We start from the raw sequence: 19,222 nt of genomic DNA, 5'->3' as shown, positions 1-19,222 counted from the left end.
GTACAATAAGCAGCATCAATCAGCAAATGTTTATTACCAGTTTACATGCTGCCAGGACCTGTCTTAAGTGCTGAGGATGCTGAAGATGCAAAGTCAATGCATCAAAAACCATTTATTGAGGGCTTCTTATGGATCAGGCACCCTGCTAAGCACTGAGAATACAAAGACAAAAGTAAAAAGTTCCTGCCCTCCAAAGAACTTCCTTTCTAACAGAGGAGGTTTTTAACATTGAGGTTTCTCAGCAATTATCATTATGTTATTGACAGACAATGATTGCAGTCTGTTGGTCGGTTGGTTTTGGAATGGCGTTTCTGTAATAATGTCTGGTTTTAACACAGGACTCACAGACTCCATGAGAAGAATCCAGCTGATGAGATGACCAGGGAAACTACCAATGCCAATGCCAGTGCTGATGGAGAGAGTGTGACCCTTCCCAATCACCAGCCTTCGGTAATTCAATATTAAAAAAAAAAAAAAAGCAGGCAGGGAAGGAAGTAGGGAGAACCAAAATGTCACTAAGAATTCACTTTTGCTTACCATCCAATCACTTCTCTTGGGTTTTCATTCCAGCCTTCTGATGAGCTCCTCTCCTCATTAGATTTTGGGATTTCCAGTTGTTTGCATGTGATGCTACCACTGGCATGGGGTGATGATTGGCTTAGATCACAACAGTTGGAGAGTTGGGTAGCTTCTAAATTAAGGAAACATCTATGCAATGAATAACATGACAAATCACTCTTAGTTGATTTCATAGAAAAGCATGAAATATTTCCTCTAGCTTCTTGTAAGAAGAGAACTCTGTGTCATTAGAAAACTCTTACTTTATGTAGGCAATCCTATTTAGATAGATTTTTTAGGATCATAGATATACAACTGGGAGGAATCCTTTTTTTTAAAATAGTATTTTATTTGATCATTTCCATGCATTATTCATTAAAGACAAAGATCATTTTCTTTTCCTCCCTCCCACCCCCCGTAGCCGACGCATGATTCCACTGGGTATCACATGTGTTCTTGATTCGAACTCATTGCCATGTTGTTAATATTTGCATTAGAGTGTTCGTTTAGAGTCTCTCCTCTGTCGTGTCCCCTCAACCGCTGTGGTCAGGCAGTTGCTTTTCCTCAGTGTTTTTACTCCCATAGTTTGTCCTCTGCTTCTGGATAGTGTTTTTTCTCCTAGATCCCTGCAGATTGTTCAGGGACATTACACTGCCACTAATGGAGAAGTCCATTACGTTCGATTATACCACAGTGTGTTTGTCTCTGTGTACAATGTTCTCCTGGTTCTGCTCCTCTCGCTCTGCATCACTTCCTGGAGGTCGTTCCAGTCTCCATGGAATTCCTCCACTTTATTATTCCGTTTTGCACAATAATATTCCATCACCAACATATACCACAATTTGTTCAGCCATTCCCCAATTGATGGGCATCCCCTTGTTTTTCAATTTTTGGCCACCACAAAGAGCGCAGCTATGAATATTTTTATACAAGTCTTTTTGTCCATTATCTCTTTGGGGTACAGACCCAGCAGTGCTATGGCTGGATCAAAGGGTAGACATTCTTTTATCGCCCTTTGGACATAGTTCCAAATTGCCTTCCAGAATGGTTGGATCAGTTCACAACTCCACCAGCAATGAATTAATGTCCCTACTTTGCCACATCCCCTCCAGCATTCATTACTTTCCATAGCTGTCATGTTAGCCAATCTGCTAGGTGTGAGGTGATATCTCAGAGTTGTTTTGATTTGCATCTCTCTGATTATAAGAGATGTAGAACACTTCTTCATGTGCTTATTAATAGTTTTGATTTCATTATCTGAAAACTACCTATCCATGTCCCTTGCCCAATTATCAATTGGGAAATGGCTTGATTTTTTGTACAATTGATTTAGCTCTTTATAAATTTGAGTAATTACACCTTTGTCAGAGGTTTTTATGAAGATTTTTTCCCAATTTGTTGTTTTCCTTCTGATTTTAGTTACATTGGTTTTGTTTGTACAAAAGCTTTTTTAATTTGATGTAATCGAAATTATTTATTTTACATTTTGTGATTCTTTCTATGTCTTGCTTGGTTTTAAAGTCTTTCCCCTCCCAAAGGTCTGACATGTATACCATTCTGTGTTTACCTAATTTACTTATGGATTCCTTCTTTATGTTTAAGTCTTTCACCCATTTTGAATTTATCTTGGTGTAGGGTGTGAGGTGTTGATCAATTCCTAATCTCTCCCACACTGTCTTCCAATTTTCCCAGCAGTTTTTATCGAATAGTGAATTTTTGTCCCAAAACCTGGGATCTTTGGGTTTATCGTATACTGTCTTGCTGAGGTCGCTTGCCCCCAGTCTATTCCACTGATCCTCCTTTCTGTCTCTTAGCCAGTACCAAATTGTTTTGATGACTGCTGCTTTGTAATATAGTTTGAGGTCTGGGACTGCAAGGCCCCCCTCATTTGTGGTTTTTTTTTTCCATTATTTCCTTGGATATCCTTGATCTTTCGTTATTCCAAATGAACTTTGTTATGGTTTTTTCTAAATCAGTAAAGAAATTTTTTGGGAGTTCCATGGGTATGGCACTAAATAGATAAATAAGTTTGGGTAGGATGGTCATTTTTATTATATTGGCTCGTCCTATCCATGAGCAGTTAATGTTTTTCCAATTGTTCAAGTCTAGTTTTAGTTGTGTGGCGAGTGTTTTGTAGTTATGTTCATATAGTTCCTGTGTTTGTCTCGGGAGGTAGATTCCTAGGTATTTTATTTTGTCTAAGGTGATTTTGAATGGGATTTCTCTTTCTAGTTTTTGCTGCTGAGCTGTGTTGGAGATATATAGAAAAGCTGATGACTTATGTGGGTTTATTTTGTATACTGCAACTTTGCTAAAGTTGTTGATTATTTCAATTAGCTTTTTGGTTGAATCTCTAGGATTCTTTAAGTAGACCATCATGTCATCTGCAAAGAGTGATAACTTGGTCTCCTCATTGCCAATTTTAATACCTTCAATTTCTTTTTCTTCTCTAATTGCTACTGCTAGTGTTTCTAGTACAATGTCAAATAACAGAGGTGATAATGGGCATTCTTGTTTCACTCCTGATCTTATTGGGAATGCATCTAGTTTATCCCCATTGCAGATGATATTAGCTGATGGTTTTAGATATATACTGTTTATTATTTTTAGGAACAACCCTTCTATTCCTATGCTTTCTAGTGTTTTTAATAGGAATGGGTGTTGTATTTTATCAAAGGCTTTTTCTGCGTCTTTTGAGATAATCATGTGGTTCTTGTTGATTTGCTTGTTGATGTGGTCAATTATGTGGATGGTTTTCCTAATATTGAACCAGCCCTGCATCCCTGGTATAAATCCTACTTGATCATGGTGGATGACCCTTCTGATCACTTGCTGGAGTCTTTTTGCTAGTATCTTATTTAAGATTTTTGCATCTATATTCATTAGGGAGATTGGTCTATAGTTTTCTTTCTCTGTTTTTGACCTGCCTGGTTTTGGAATCAGTACCATGTTTGTGTCATAAAAGGAGTTTGGTAGAACTCCCTCTTTGCTTATTATGTCAAATAGGTTGTATAGTATTGGGATTAACTGTTCTATGAATGTTTGATAGAATTCACTGGTGAATCCATCAGGCCCTGGGGATTTTTTCTTAGGAAGTTCTTTGATGGCCTGTTGGATTTCATTTTCTGATATGGGATTATTTAAGAATTCTATTTCTTCTTCTGTTAGTCTAGGCAGTTTGTATTTGTGTATATATTCATCCATATCACTTAAATTGGTGTATTTATTGTTATATAATTGGGCAAAGTAATTTTTAATGATTGCCTTAATTTCCTCTTCATCAGAAGTGATGTCCCCCTTTTCATCTTTGATGCCATTAATTTGCTTTTCTTCCTTCCTTTTTTAAATTAGATTGACCAGTACTTTTTCTATTTTGTTTGTTTTTTCAAAGAACCAGCTTCTTGTCTTATTTATTAAATCAATAGTTCTATCACTTTCGATTTTATTAATTTCTCCCTTAATTTTTAGGATTTCTAGTTTGGTTTTCTGCTGGGGGTTTTTAATTTGGTCACTTTCGAGTTTTTTTAATTTGTATTTCCAATTGATTGATCTCTGCTCTCCCTAGTTTGTTAATATAAGCATTCAGGGATATGAATTTACCTCTGATTACCGCTTTGGCTGCATCCCAAAAGGTTTGAAAGGATGTCTCGCCATTGTCATTTTCCTCGATGAAATTATTAATTGTTTCTATGATTTCTTCTCTAACTAAACGATTTTGGAGTATCATATTGTTTAGTTTCCAATTAATTTTTTATTTGGTTTTCCAGGTACCATTACTGATCATTATTTTTATTGCCTTGTGGTCTGAAAAGGCTGCATTTATTATTTCTGCTTTTCTGCATTTGTGTGCCATGTTTCTGTGACCTAATGTATGGTCAATCTTTGTGAATGTGCCATGTGGTGCTGAGAAGAAGGTGTATTCCTTTTTATTCCTATTTATTTTTCTCCATATGTCTATTAATTCTAATTTTTCTAAGATTTCATTCACTTCTTTTACCTCTTTCTTATTTATTTTTTGATTTGATTTATCTAAATTTGATAATGGTTGGTTCAAGTCTCCCACTAATATGGTTTTACTGTCTATTTCTTCCTTCAATTCTCCTAGTTTCTCCATTAGAAATTTGGGTGCTATATTATTTGGTGCATACATGTTGATTAGTGATATTTCCTCATTATCTAATGTCCCTTTTAACAAAATATAGTTACCTTCCCTATCCCTTTTAATCAGGTCTATTTTTGCTTTGGCTTTATCAGATATCATGATTGCCACTCCTGCCTTCTTTCTGTCAGTTGAGGCCCAGAAGGTCTTACTCCATCCTTTAATTCTGACCTTGTGGGTGTCTACCCGCCTCATGTGTGTTTCTTGGAGACAACATATGGTAGGGTTTTGGATTCTAATCCATTCTTCTATTCGTCTACGTTTTATGGGTGAGTTCATCCCATTCACGTTCAACGTTATGACTGTCACTTGTGGACTCTCTGGCATTTTGATATCCTTCCCTATTTCTAACCTTTCTTCTTCAGCTCTACCTTTTAGTCCATTGATTTACTTTAAATCAGTCCCCCTTGTACTTCCCTTTCTACCCCCCTCCCTTCTTATTCCCTCCCTTATTTTCCCCTGTAGTATTTTTCCCCCACCCTCTCCCTCCCTTGTACTGCTTCCCTCCCCACCAGTCAGTTTTTTACCCTTCTACTCCCCTATAGGGCGCAAATCTATTCTCTTCCCCAATGGATTGGATTGTTCTTCCCTCTTTGGGTCAGTTTCAAAGTACGTAAGAGTTGAGTATTTCCTATCTCCAACCTCTTTACCCCTCCAGTGCATCGATGTTCTTGCCCCTCCCACCATGAGCTTCTTTGTGACATATAAATTTACCCCCATTTGTTTCTTTTCCCATTTCTTTTAGTCATAACCTCTTTTCTTTTTTAGCTTTAGTCATGTATATATATATATATATACATACACATATATATGTATTTATGCATGCATATATCTATATACCTATTTATGTCTTGTCCTTTCATCCTATACAGTTTATCACTGTTCCCTCTGAGTGTAGATCTTCTAGCTGCTTAGGTGATAGCAACAGTTTTTAAAAGTTGCCAATGACCTCTTTTCTTATAGGGATACATATCATTTTAACTTATTGAGTCTCTTAAAAAACTTTTTGTTGTTGTTGTTGTTTTTCCCCTCTTTTTTTAATTACCTTTTGATGATTCTCTTGAGTTCTGTGGTTGGACTTCAAATTTTCTGTTCAGGTCTGGTCTTTTATTTATGAATGCTTGGAACTCTTCTGTTGTGTTAAATGACCATACTTTCCCCTGTAAGAATATAGTCAGTTTTGATGGGTATTTTATTCTTGGCTGTAGGCCTAGTTTCCTTGCTTTCCGGAATATCGTATTCCATGCCTTTCAGTCCTTCAATGTGGATGCAGACAGATCCTGTGTTATCCTCACCATGATGTTTCCATGGTATCTGAATGGCTTCTTCTTGGCAGCTTGTAATACCTGTTCTTTCATCTGATTGTTTTTGAATTTGGCTATAACATTTCTTGGTGTTGTCCGTTGGGGATTAAATACAGGGGGTGATCTGTGGATTCTTTCAATCTCCACTTTCCCCTCTTGTTCTAGGATCTTGGGACAGTTTTCCTGGATAATTTCCTCTAGTATTATGTCCAGGCTTTTTCTTTTGTCGTGGTCTTCTGGTAGTCCAATTATTCTTAAATTGTCTCTTCTTGAACAATTTTCTAAATCGTCTGTTTTGTGAATGAGATGCTGCACATTTTCCTCAATTTTTTCATTCTTTTTGTTTTGTTTTATAGTGTCCTGCTGCCTTGTGAGGTCACTTGATTCTAGTTGTTTTACTCTGGTTCTTAAAGATTGGATTTCATCTCTGGCTTTTTGGTCGTCTTTTTCCTTCTGGTCTGAGTTTCTTTGAAGATTGTCTTTCATCCTCTTTATCTCGTCTTTCATCTCCTTTGCCTCATCTTTCATCTCCTTTGCCTCATTTTCCAGCTGGATGATTTTGGCTTTCAGGACACTATTTTCTTGTTTTAGTTCAAGTGCCTCTGTTTCCAGATGACTTATCTTAATTTTTAAGTTCTTTTCCCAATTGTCTTCAGCCTCTCTTAGTTGTGTTTTGAGTTCTTCCACAGCCTGTATCCAATTCGCTGGGATTTCTGGTTTATCGTTTGCTGATCTCTCCCCCTCTGTTCCATTTGGTGAGTAGTAGCTGTCTATTGTAGTTTCTTCTGTTTCTGTTGTTTGTTCAAATGCACCCCTTCTTTCCTCCCCATATTTGTCTGTGCTCTTGTTCCTCTCATTTTTTTTTGTTTTTTGGGGACTTCTATCAGTCTCCCCTCTTGGAGCTTTAACAGAGGATCTCTTGGTGTAATCTCTGAGGGAGGGTTGTTGGGTGTTTGAGCTTTCCTGTTCTCTGGAGGCTTTTGATTGGCTTAAAGTCCAGCAGTCAATGAGGATGGATGGGGAGCCTGAGCTTCCCTGTGTTCTGGAGACTTTTGATGGGATTGAGTTCAGCTTAGTTGGGCTGGGTTTACTCTGAGTTTTAAACTTCCTGGATGGCTGGAGCAGATATGGAGGATCTCCAAAGCTCTGGCCAGGCTGCCAGGTCTATGTTCCTTCTAGGCTGCCATCTTGACTTCACCTCTAGGTTGGGAGGAATCTTAGAGATCATCCTGGCCACCTTTTTCATTGTGTAGTTGAGGAAACTGAGCCCTAGATAGGTCAGGTGATTAGTCCAAGGTCACATAGATCAGAAATGGCAGAAAAAGGATTTGATCCCAGACCCTCAGATTCTAAATTCATGACTCTTGCCATTATATCACACTTCATGACAATACTTTAATACACTGAGCCGCCATGATTTTGTCAATGTGTGTCTATCCTCTACAAGTACAGGTAGACACAGACCTATGACCTTATAGATGGTCTTTGATAATTGTTGTGACTGGAACTTTCTTTGCTCTTAGACTAATCTGGTGATGGACCTTAATCAGGCTGGTTGTCAGGTAGAGTATCCAAAGCATTTAAACCCTGGTAGTCCCTCCCTAGCATAGTCACTTCCATGCCTTGATATGGACTTGGAGTGACTTTAATGAGAAAAAAAAATGAGAGCTGGCCCACACATATAGGTACATATTTTTGCCACATTTATGTCTATATCCCAAAACTTTAAATCATAGAATTGCAGAATGTTAGAGGTGTCAGAGAGGTCATTAACCCTTATAGAACCAGATCAAGAGCTCCTTCTATAACATTCCTGACCAGAGATAAATATTGTATAACTGGTTGATTAGCAGGAACCAGTGGCTTGATGTTGACAAGGAAGGAAGAATATCTAAGGGGGATTTGTGGTTGGATTTGCACTGCTTAACGTTTTTCCAATACTTAAGACAAAGGCATATGAATCAACTTAATGGATAGCACAAAGCTGGCAAGGATAGTTAGAAGGTAATCAAAGATCAAAAAGCTCTTGAAAGACTAGAACTTTAGGCTGAATCTGATGAAATGGATTTTATTAGGCATAAATGTGAAACTAAGGCGTTAAAAAAGTCAGCACCCTAATGCAAGGTAGATGAAGCATAGATACATAAAAGCTCTCTTGAAGAAGATCTGAGAGTAACAGTGGGCAGTATCATATGACAACCCAAAGAAAACTATGGTCTTAAATTGTGCTAAGGGAGACATGATATTCAGGGCAGAGGAGGTGAAAGTTCTGTTGTGCTCTGCCCTAGTTAGACTACTTCTAGAATATTATATTCCTTTCTAAGTACCATACTCTTTGAAGAACACTGATAAGCTATGGTATCAAATGGAAAGATGACTAGGTTCATACCATGTAGGGACTGGCAGAAGGATCTAAGGATGTTTAGCCTGGAGAAGGGGAGACCTGGGGATACATAATAGCTGTCTTTAAGTACTCAAATGGCAATTTTGTGGAAGAACAATTAAACCTGTTTTACTTTTCTTCAGAGGACAGAACTAGAGCAATAGATGGAAGTTATAAATAGGTAGATATAGGCTTGATGTAAGGAGAAAATTACTGTCTGAAAGTGAGATTGACTGCCTCAGTAGGTAGTGAATTTTTCTTTCTTGGAGATCATTGATCAAAGGTTAAATGAGGTGTTCAAGGGATTCAGGCATAAGTTGGGATAGATAGACTTGGGTCTCTCTCAGTGCTGAGATTCTGTGGTTTTGTTATCATTCTGCTGCTGCTTGAAACTTTCTAGTAAGAGGTACAACTACAGCTCCTCCTCTTCTTCCTTCTGCTGCTGCTGCTGCTGCTACTGCTGCTGCTGCTACTACTACTACTACTACTACTACTACTACTACTACTACTACTACTACTACTACTACTACTACTACACTCTACTACTCAAGGCAGCCTATTATTATGCTTTTGGATCGCTCTAATAGTTCAGAAATTTTTCTTTACAACTATTCTTCCTAGTTCTGCATTGGAGTACTGAAGGGCAAATGAATTTCTCTTCTAAATGACAGTCCTTCAAATAGTTGAAGAAAGCTAGTATTCTCCCTTCAGTCTCTTCTCCAAGCTAAATATACCAGTTGTTATATAATGATCTCTATATCTCATCTCTTACACTTCTGAGTCTTCTCTTGACCCTTTAGTGAACTCATTCCTAAAGCTTCTAATTCCTAAAAGGCAATACCCAGGAAAGAATATGATACTGTGAATTACCTGGCAAATAGTAGGTGCTTAATAAATGTTGATTTTAATTTTGATTTTGACTATGCCTTGGGCACTGTGTAATGAGATCACACTGAACTTGATATATGCACTATGTCTCTCATTGTAGCCTGGGATCAAATTGACATTTGGGGGTGGGGTTGCTACATTGTTCAGTCAATACTGACTTCAATCTGCTGAAATCCCTGGATATTCTTTCTTCCTTCCTTTCTTTTTTTCCTTCTTTCTTTTTAATGAAATACTGTCTATCCATGCTTCTATGTCTTAACACTTGTTAATTGGTTTTTTGAACCAACTCTTAGACTTTGCATAGATATCCTGTATAATTTAATCTCACTTGATTTGACTCATAACCCTTCTTTCACTGAGTGAAAGTCAATAAAAATTTATTAAATGCCTACTTTGTGACAGACCCTAGGAGTACAAAAAGAGATAAATGACAGTCCTTGTACTCAGAGTTCACACTCTAATGGATTGAAAGAAACAACATTGTATGGTAGACATACCACTATTCTTTGAGTCAGAAACATAAGTTCATATCCTACCTCTGACACTTAATAACTGAATGGCCTTAGATAAGTAACTTAATCTTTTGCTACCTCAGTTTTTTCATCAGTATTATAAATATAATAATATCTATATGATATATCATCTATATAAGTATAATATCATCTATGGCAGCTATTCCACAGGATTGTGAGAAGCAAATGTGATAATATGAAAAACTTCTCACAGAGTTTGGAATGCTCTGTGAAATATTAGCTGTTATTCTTCTTGTAGCTTTTTGTGACCTGCTCTTGTCTTCCAGAACATTAACTAGCCAGCTTAGCTTTTTGTCATTTGTAAATTTGATAAGCATGTCTTTATCCATCTAGACTTTATCCAAGTCATTGATAAAAATGCCAACAGTACAGGATCCAAGGCCAGTCTCTAGGGAAGTATTCCACTAGCGTTACCTTCTACCAATCTGACATTGGCCCATGGCTATTCTTTTGATATCCTGTCATCTGACTAAATCTGAATCCCTCTAACTCTATGATCATCTAGTCCATAGAGGTGTACATAAAAATAGGGAGACCACCTGGTCTTGGGATTTCATTGGCATAGGGAATGCCTAGATGAGGAAGCTCCCTCTATCATTTCAGATTGGCACTCTCTTTGCAATTTAGAATCTTAGAGAGTTGCCTAGCACAATGATTCGTTAAGTGATTTGTTGAGGATCAGATAACCAGCATGTATCAGAAGAGAATCTTGAACTATCCTTTTGGCTATGAGACCAGTCCTCTATCCACTGTACCATATTATCCCCTTTCCTTCTCCTCTCCATAAATACGTGTGTACTGTTATAAAGAGTTTTATTTAATTTCACTCTGTCTTCTTAAGAGCAGAGTTTCTATGTAAGAGCAGAAGTTATTTAATCTCACACTGTCTCTAAAAGCAGTTTTTATAAGGACAGATTTCAGTTAAGAGTCGCTCCATTTTCTCTATCTTCCAAGGGAGCAGGATTTCTGGGAATTTCGGTGTCATTTTTCTCAGTCAAGAAGATCTGACAGTTACTTTTGAGAGCTTGGGATATAGATACCAATTTGAGAAAGAGTCTGGTTACTGAAGGCTTTTCCCCTCATAACTTTGAGGGAGCAGTTTTCTGTGTCTGTGTAACAGGCAGTTTATAATTAATAGTTAATAGAAGAATTACTTTAAGGAGTTTGTTATTGATTTAATGTTCATTGATTAGTTAGATAAGATAGATAGCAAATTTAATATTAGTTAGAGAGAGTAGATAAGTTAGGCCTGCTTTGCCAGGCAAGAAGATTTCTTAGATATAGGGTTTTTAGAGATTTTAGTTTAGGATTTAGAATTTTAGACATAGTATAAAAATTAAGAGATATACTATCCTATTTCCTATCTCTACTCTCTTCCAAATAAATAGGTGTCAGTGTTGTACCAAACTGCTCTCTGCAATTTTTATCAGACTCCTATCAATATTTATTAGCTATAACAGTACATATTCATGGATGTTTTTCTGTATGGATGAATGAATAAGAAAGCATCTGTGAAGAGTTTATATTATTTTGTTAGGCACTATGTTAAGTGCTGGAGACACAAATACAAAAAAAAAAAAAGATAGCCGTTGGCCTCAAGGAACTTGCATTTTGATGGGAAGGGAAGAAATTAGGTGGCTCAGTGGGCTGAGAGTTAGGTCTGTAGAAAGGAAGTCCTAGGTTCAAATCTGGCCTCAGATACTTTCTGGCTATGTGACCCTGGACAAGTCACTTATCTCCATTGCCTAGCCTTATTATGCCTTAGAACCAATACATAGCACTGCTTTTAAGATGGAAGTCAGGGTTTAAAAAACTTTAATGGGAAAATGTCAAAAAATGAGGAATGATAGCTACGGAAATGTTTTAGTTTAAGGGCAAAGGGACGGTAAGAAGTTGATGGGGATAGGTAGTAAGCATGGTTATTAGTATGAGACTAAATAGATATAGAGGACACTCACCAATCAAGACAACATGGTCCAAAGGTGAGAGTTACAGAACTGGGTGAACCAACTTCTTATTTGAGCAACAGGAAGTCCATCAGAGGCAGCTAAGAAATTGGTGCAATGGATAGAGTGCTGGATTTAGAAAGACCTGAATCTATAGCTTACCTCAAACATGCTAGCTGTATTGCTCTGGATAAGTCACGTGACCTTATCTATAAAATGAAGTGACTTGATGGTCTCCAAGGTCCCTTCCAGCTCAAAATCTACACTCTTATAACCATTTTGTGTTAACCCTAGAATACCAAAGGTTGGAGAGAGATGCTTTATACATCGTCTCTTTCTGATGAAAATCATCTTCTCTTAGGACTTTAGGCTACAGGTCATTGAAAGTGCATGAGATCTCTTTTAGGATCTTAAATCCCATCTGTCCTTAATGTCCTTAAATGACAGTTCTCTATTTCCAGATAACTTTAACTGATAACTTTTTTGGGTCACTGGGGGCTAAGTTCATTCATAGCATGCAGTAGGAAGGAGATTGTGTGAATTTCTTTTTAATCATGGCTATAATGAAAACAAATTGGTGTTTATGTGTAATGGTTCTGAGTGGGTCTTTAGTGGGTGGTGATGGGTGCCCCAACTTTCAGTTAGAGGGCTGAGAAATGTCAACTTGGTTTGGATTGCCTGACTCTATTGTGAGACTTCACTTTCATAGACCTTGCAAATATCCAGGGTGCTGTTGACTGAACATCCCATTCTTTGTTCTTCCAGGTAGTAGAAGGGTGAATTGGATGCATGGTAGCCATTATTATACTGAATCATTTGGAGGGAGGGAAAAACAGAATTTGCTAATTCTAAGCTGTTTGGGAAATTCAGAAACATTTGTTAGTCATGAACAGCTTGTTGGCTCCAGACCCAGGGCTGATCAACTCCATCCTCCCCACAGTTGTCACTGTCGTTGACACCACCGTCTGCCTTGAGAATTTCGATGGAGGTAGAAAGGGAGCTGAGCACCCAAACTAGGGAAAGAGGCAACAGAAACAAATCTGGCTTACTCATCTGCTTTGCAGCCTTCAGTGTCGAATGTGGTGATCTGTTTTCTGCTGGCAGTGAGATAGAGGGCTGTCAAATTTGCTATATGTAAGCAAACATCTGTTGTGGGAAGCTGGTTCTTGAAAGAGGCCAGAAATGCCAGGAACATTCCCTGAAGGGGTAAAACCCTCATGGCCCCTCTAGCCCAGGGCTATAGGTGACTTACCTGTAAGGAGCCCAATCTGTACTGAGGCTAAGGATGGAAATGTGCAATGGAAAATTGTTTTTTTCCCCCCACAAACTGCTCCTTCCTTCTTGTTCTTTTAATTCTACATTGAATGAATCAACCAGTGAATATTTATTAAGTATTTACTATGTGCCAGGCATTATGCTAAGCACTGGGGATACAGAAAGATGTAAAAAAACAGTCCCTGACCTCAAGGAGCTTATAATCTAAGGGAGGAGACAACATGCACAAAGAAGCAATGCAGGTTACATACAGGATGGGAAATAATCAATAAAGTTAAGGCACTAGAATTAAGAGGGGTGGGGGAAGGAAGAACTCTCAGTCAAGGTCTTTTCCTTCTCTATTGTTTATTATTATCAGCTTTATTATTATGAACTTTCAGTATAGCACAATGGAAAGAAACTGGGCTTGAGCCAGGAAGAAAAGGAGACAAGTTGACACATATTGCCACATGGCTGGAGGCAGACCACTAACATGCCAGTGTTTAAGGACCCTCTCTAGGGTAAACGATGATTTCTCATCCAGAAATACTGTAAAACAATGAAATCACAAGGCCATTCACTATTTGTCTCTTATGAACTTTAAGCAGCCAGATGACACAATGAGCCCTGGTCTGGAGTTGGGAAGAACTGAGTTCCAATCCATACTTACAAGCTGTGTGACTCTGGGCAGGTCAGTTAATCTCTGCTTGCCCAAGTTTCCCCATCTGTGAGTGGGACATAATATTCCCCTCTCAGGTTTTTTGTAAGGCTCAAATGAGATATTTGCAAAGGGCTTGGCACAGTACCTGGCACATAGTAGGTGTTATATAGGTGCTAGTTATTATGAACTTGACAAACACCAACAGGCATGAATATATCCCAGGATGCACTAAGAAGAGAAAATAGGTTATATATGATGTTTCACTGAATATATCTTTTAAAAAATTCTGTTTTGAATTTTAAATGGCAGTTTCAACACTGCCTGTCTTCTCTTTTCTAAAATTCCTTCTGCTGTCTCCTATGTATTTTAATGAGTCGTTGCTGCTCATTTATTTTTAAAGTATTACTACAACTACCCCTTCTACTCCTAAACAACTACCCCCTCACAAAAAGCCTTCCCTTGCCACGAATAAGTATAGTCACCCCCTACAAGGCTGCAGATTGGTGCTGTCTGAAAATGTATAGCTCATTCTGAAGCTCTAGTCCACCAGTTGTCTGCCAAGAGTGAGAAGGATGATTTCTCGATAATTGGTCTTCTGGAATTGTGAATGGTTCCTAGTTTGTAGATTGGAGCCCAAAGGGTCTTTTTGTTGCTGCTCAGTTGTACCTGACTCTTGCTGACTCCGCTTAGGGTTTTCTTGGCAGAGATACTCAAATGGTTTACCATTTCCTTTTCTTACTCATTAGGGTTAAGTGACTTGCCCAGGGTCACACAGCTAGGAAGTATCTGAGGCCAGATTTGAATTCCCCCTAAAAATGAATCCAGGACTTCCCAACTCCAGACCTGGCTCTCTATCCATCTAGCTACCTAACTGTCCCTTAATTTGTTTAAGTTGTTCCCAATATTCCATTATGTGGGCTACAATGTTAGTAGAGCCTGGGCTGCTTGTTAGTCCACTTGCTTCTACTTGACCACCGATGATGTTGGGAGCCAAGACCTCATGGAGCAGAACTGAAATTTGAACCAACTTTCCCCTGAGTAGATTGATCTTACAGTCAGATGTGTGCTCTATGGCAAGGAGTATATAAAGGCAGTTTTCAAATTTTGATGAAAGAATTAAGATCCTGGGAAACTTACTTGAAAACTGCTTTCACATATCTGCTAGTTTTAAATCTGTTTTTAAACCATTATTACTGCCTTGTAGATTGCTTTTGCCTAGGAAGTAAGAGAATAGTAATAACTATTATCATCATAATAATAACTAACAGGGCAGCTAAGGTGCTTAAAGGATAGAGAGCCAGGTCAAGACAGGAGATCCTGGGTTCAAATCTCACATCAGATTCTTCCTAGTTATGTGACCCTGGGCAAGTCTCTTAACCCCAGTGGTCTTGCCCATTACTGCTCTTCTGCCTTGGAACTTATATTGATACTAAGACAAAAAAAAAGAATAGCTAACCTTTTATATCATACTTAAGGTTTGCAAAGTTTGCAAACACATAAGGATAGGAGTTATCTTATGATATTCCCATTAATTTTGAGAAGTAGGTGCTATTATGAATCCCATTTTACAGATGAGGAAATTGAGATTAACCTGGGTCACGCACCTTAAAAGTGTATAAAGTAGGATTTAAACTCATGTCTTCTTGACTCTGAGTTTATTTATCTATTTTGCCACCCAGTTGTCTCTTTTTTTATTAAAGGAAATATTTATCAGAGCCCTCCAGTTCTGAGTGATTGATTATACCAGATAAGTAATCGTGATTAGAACTCCCAGAAATGTGGTTTCCAGAACTGAGTACAGAATTGCAGATGTGGTCTGCCAGGGGCAGAGTAGGGAAGAGCAATTACCTTCCCTGTCCTAGACATCCTGCCCTTCTTAATGCAAGCTGGTAGAGCATAACCTTTTTACAGCTCACAAATATTGTCAGCTCCTCTGGAGCTTACAATTCACTAACACCTCCAGGTCTTTTTTCGTGGGATACATTATCGAGCCACTCTCCTCGAGCCTTCCTATTTGGGCTGCTTTTCAAAGTTCAAGAACAGAATTTTACATTTATTTCTCTTAACATTCGTTTTAACAATTTCAACCCATTATTCTAGCCTGTCAACATATTTTTGAATCTTGACTCCATCATCCAGTGAGGCAGTTATCCCTAGTTTTCTTGTCATTTTAAATTTGACAAGCATGACATCTATACCTTCATCCAAGTAAGTCACTGATAAAAATGTTGAATAGCACAGGCCAAGGACAGATGCCTGGGGCATTATTCTAGAAGGTTGGCATTGATTCGCCAGTGCCTGTCTTTTAGATCCTGTCATTCTGCAGTTCTAATTTCACCTAACTATACTGTCATTTAGTTGTCATTTCTTCAGTTTGTGCACAAAACCTCCTACTAAATGATATAGGCCCTTGGCTATGCATCAATGGAGGGAGTACCCATTCTAGTGAAATTAGGGAGCTTCAAAGAGGTGAAGAATAAATGTCTAAGGAGCAGACCAGCCTGCAGAAAAATAGGGGAAATATACTTTAGAACAAGGCAGACACACAATAGAAGTATTTTATAGGTTCAAATACATCTCAGACACATAAAATATATTAGAGAGTGACATTTGTTTACTTTATCCCATGATTATTTTTCGATAACTGGCTATAAAATTTGTATTTTTACTTTTTTTTTCCATTAGATACACTGTTTTACCTGAAAAAAACCACAGTTTATTTTTTTTATGTTTATTTATTTAAAAAATTTTACCTGGGGGCAGTTGGGTAGCTCAGTGGATTGAGAGCCAGGCCTAGAGATAGGAGGTCCTGGGTTCAGATCAGGCCACAGACACTTCCCAGCTGTATGACCCTGGGCAAGTCACTTAACCCCCATTGCCTAGCCCTTACCACCCTTCTGCCTTGGAACCAATACATAGTTTTGATTCTAAGGCAGAAGGTAAAGGTTTAAAAAAAATATCCACTAAAACATAATTTATAGCAAAAGAGTTATATAGACCTTCAAAATTGTTTCTTATATTAAAAATTTTTGGATGCTTTTTGTCCATCACCATAGTCATTCCTAATAATCATCCCTAAAGAGAACCTTCCCAGAGCAAGAGTTAATACATGTCTACTTACACAACAACTGTCTGACAGTGTCTATAATTTTCTAAATCCATGGTTTACAACCTTTCCTGAGAGAAAGGAATTGCTTTCCTTCTCCGGAGCCAAGAATGGTCATCACATATCACATTTAATCTGACTGCTGATATCTTTGCATGTTGTTTTCCTTTACATTCTTTTGGTCATTGTATATATTGTTTTCTCAGTGCTGCTCCCTTTACTTTGCTTGAGTTTATGCCTAGTTCTCTGAATTCTTTGTACTGGTCATTTTTAAAAATACCACAAAAATATTTCATTTTATTTCATATACCACAGTCTGTTTCCACATTCTCCAGTTGATGGCTTCCTGCTTTGTTTCCATTTTTTTTTGTTAGGACAATTTAAAAAACCTCTTGTCTACAGGCCTGATTATCTACCCACTGAGGCACCTAGCTGCTTCTGTTGGAATAAATCTAGTCTAAAAAGCAATTATTAATCGCTTACTATATATGTCACCACCACCACCACCACCACTACTACTACTACTACTACTACTATGTAACATTTGTAAAGCACTTAGTATGCACCATTATATTATTAGTATTTATTAGTATATATATATACTAGCATATATATATTAGTATAATGCATATATGTAATGCATATATATTAGTATAATGCAGTCATTATACTAAGCATTTCACAATTATGACATCATTTGACCCTCACAACTCTGGAAGGTAAGTGTAATTATTATGCTAGATTCTGCTGATACAAAGACAAAATAAAAAACAGTTCCTAGAACAGTTCAAGATGCTTATATTCTGCTGGAGGAGCGTAATATGTAACAGATAATTACATATGAAATAATGTAAAAGGAATAGAGTAAAAAGTGCTTTGAAAATCTATTGTGTACATATGAGACCTTTTTGTTTTTGACCTATTAGTGTATATGTCAAGTAGGAGGCTCATTGACTCAAAGAATTTGAATGGTTAAATAAATTCTCTCTCTATTCCAAATTGCTTTCCAGAATAGTCAGACCAATTCATGGCTCCACCAACAATGAATTAGTTACCTGAGTACCCACAGTCCCACCGACATGGAGTATTTCCATTTGTTGTTATTTTTTACCTTTTGATGTATATTAGGTGAAACAGAATCATGTTGTTACGTTTCTCCTAGTATTAGTGATGGGGAACATTTTTTAATCGAGTTGTTGATAGTTTAACTTTTTTTCTCTTAAAAAGTGTTCATATTCTTAACCCCCATTGCCTAGCCCTTACCAGTCTTCTGCCTTGGAACCAATACTCAGTATTGATTCTAAGAGGGAAGGGAAGGGTTGAAAATCAGAAAGACTCACTGCAAATGTTTCCATCTTTAGAAGTTCATCAGCTGCTAGTGCCATCCCCTCTAAGATTCCTTTTGGTTACTCTGTACGCATTATTATGTATCTATGTATATAGCTGATATCACTCCCATTAGAATGTAAACTCTTTGAAGGCTGGAACCATTCTTTCTAAAGTTCCTTAATTCTTATCACAATACCTGTTAAATGGTAGGCTTTAATTTTTTTCCCCTTGAATGATATGTGTTTAATGAATACTTGTTGGTTAACTAAAGGGAATTCCCAGTGAAAAAATTCCCCTTACCAAGGTAGATCTGTCACTGCCCATAAACTTACCAACTTAGGGAGTTTCTGGGAGCATTTGAGGTTAAATGATGAACTGAGGGTCCTATAACCTTCAGTATACTTGACCCTAGCTCTTTCTGACCCTGAAGCAACATCTCTATCCATTATGCCACACTGTCTTCCTATCCCTTTTCTATAAGTTAAATTTTCAGTCTCCCTTCCCTATGTCGTCCTTTTCCATTCTCTGGTCAAAGGTAGGAACTCCCTTTTGCCTCTTGACTTTTTTGTGTCCTCCCTTAATCTCTTCTGCCATATTTTTGTGGAACAAATCATTCCCTCTGACAATCAGGGGAGTAAAAAAGCACTCCTCCAGGAGTACTTTTTGTACTTGTGTTAGTATTGCATGGTATTGGCTGAAACACAAACATAGCATATTCTCCAAGTCCCTGAAGAATTCTACTTGTCCTCTCTGATCATTTTAATTAAGTCCCATACTCCTGTGTCTTCTTTTGGGCAGCTTTCCTGGCTAACATCGTTAGCTCAGTGCAGCTCAGGCAAGCTGCTTATCTGTGAGATGTGAGTCCAAATGTGAATGTAATGAGATCTATCCCAGGTAGTTGGTCTTGTCACCAATCTCCAGATAATTTCCGGTACTTTTCCCACATGCTAAGTTGTCTGGCCTCCTTTGGGAGTGAAGCTTAACTTATTTATCAGATAGAAGCAGAAACCAACCCAAACAAAAGGCAAAAGGGCATGAGATGAAATCCAATTAATTAATGAGCTCAAAGCCTTTCATTTCCTCTGCTGCTGATCTCGAGGA

The 19,222-nt window shown here is 37.8% G+C and overlaps 1 protein-coding gene across 7 annotated transcripts in view; it reads left to right on the top strand.

Annotated features, from left to right (window-relative positions):
* EGF (epidermal growth factor) overlaps positions 1-19,222 on the top strand; it is a 122,841-nt gene that overhangs the window by 92,377 nt on the left and 11,242 nt on the right. For all 7 annotated transcript variants that reach the window (XR_008912987.1, XM_056803079.1, XM_056803082.1 and 4 more), the window contains one exon: positions 339-450. Coding sequence is in view for 6 of the 7 variants with exons in the window: in XM_056803079.1 (XP_056659057.1) it covers positions 339-450 (112 nt within the window). In the remaining variant the exon portion in view is untranslated. The remainder of the gene's footprint in view (positions 1-338; positions 451-19,222) is intronic.

Source organism: Monodelphis domestica, chromosome 6, assembly GCF_027887165.1.
Source record: "Monodelphis domestica isolate mMonDom1 chromosome 6, mMonDom1.pri, whole genome shotgun sequence".
NCBI lineage: Eukaryota > Metazoa > Chordata > Mammalia > Didelphimorphia > Didelphidae > Monodelphis > Monodelphis domestica.
The sequence above is the reverse complement of the archived record's forward strand: the minus strand, read 5'-3'. Positions and strand labels throughout refer to the sequence as shown.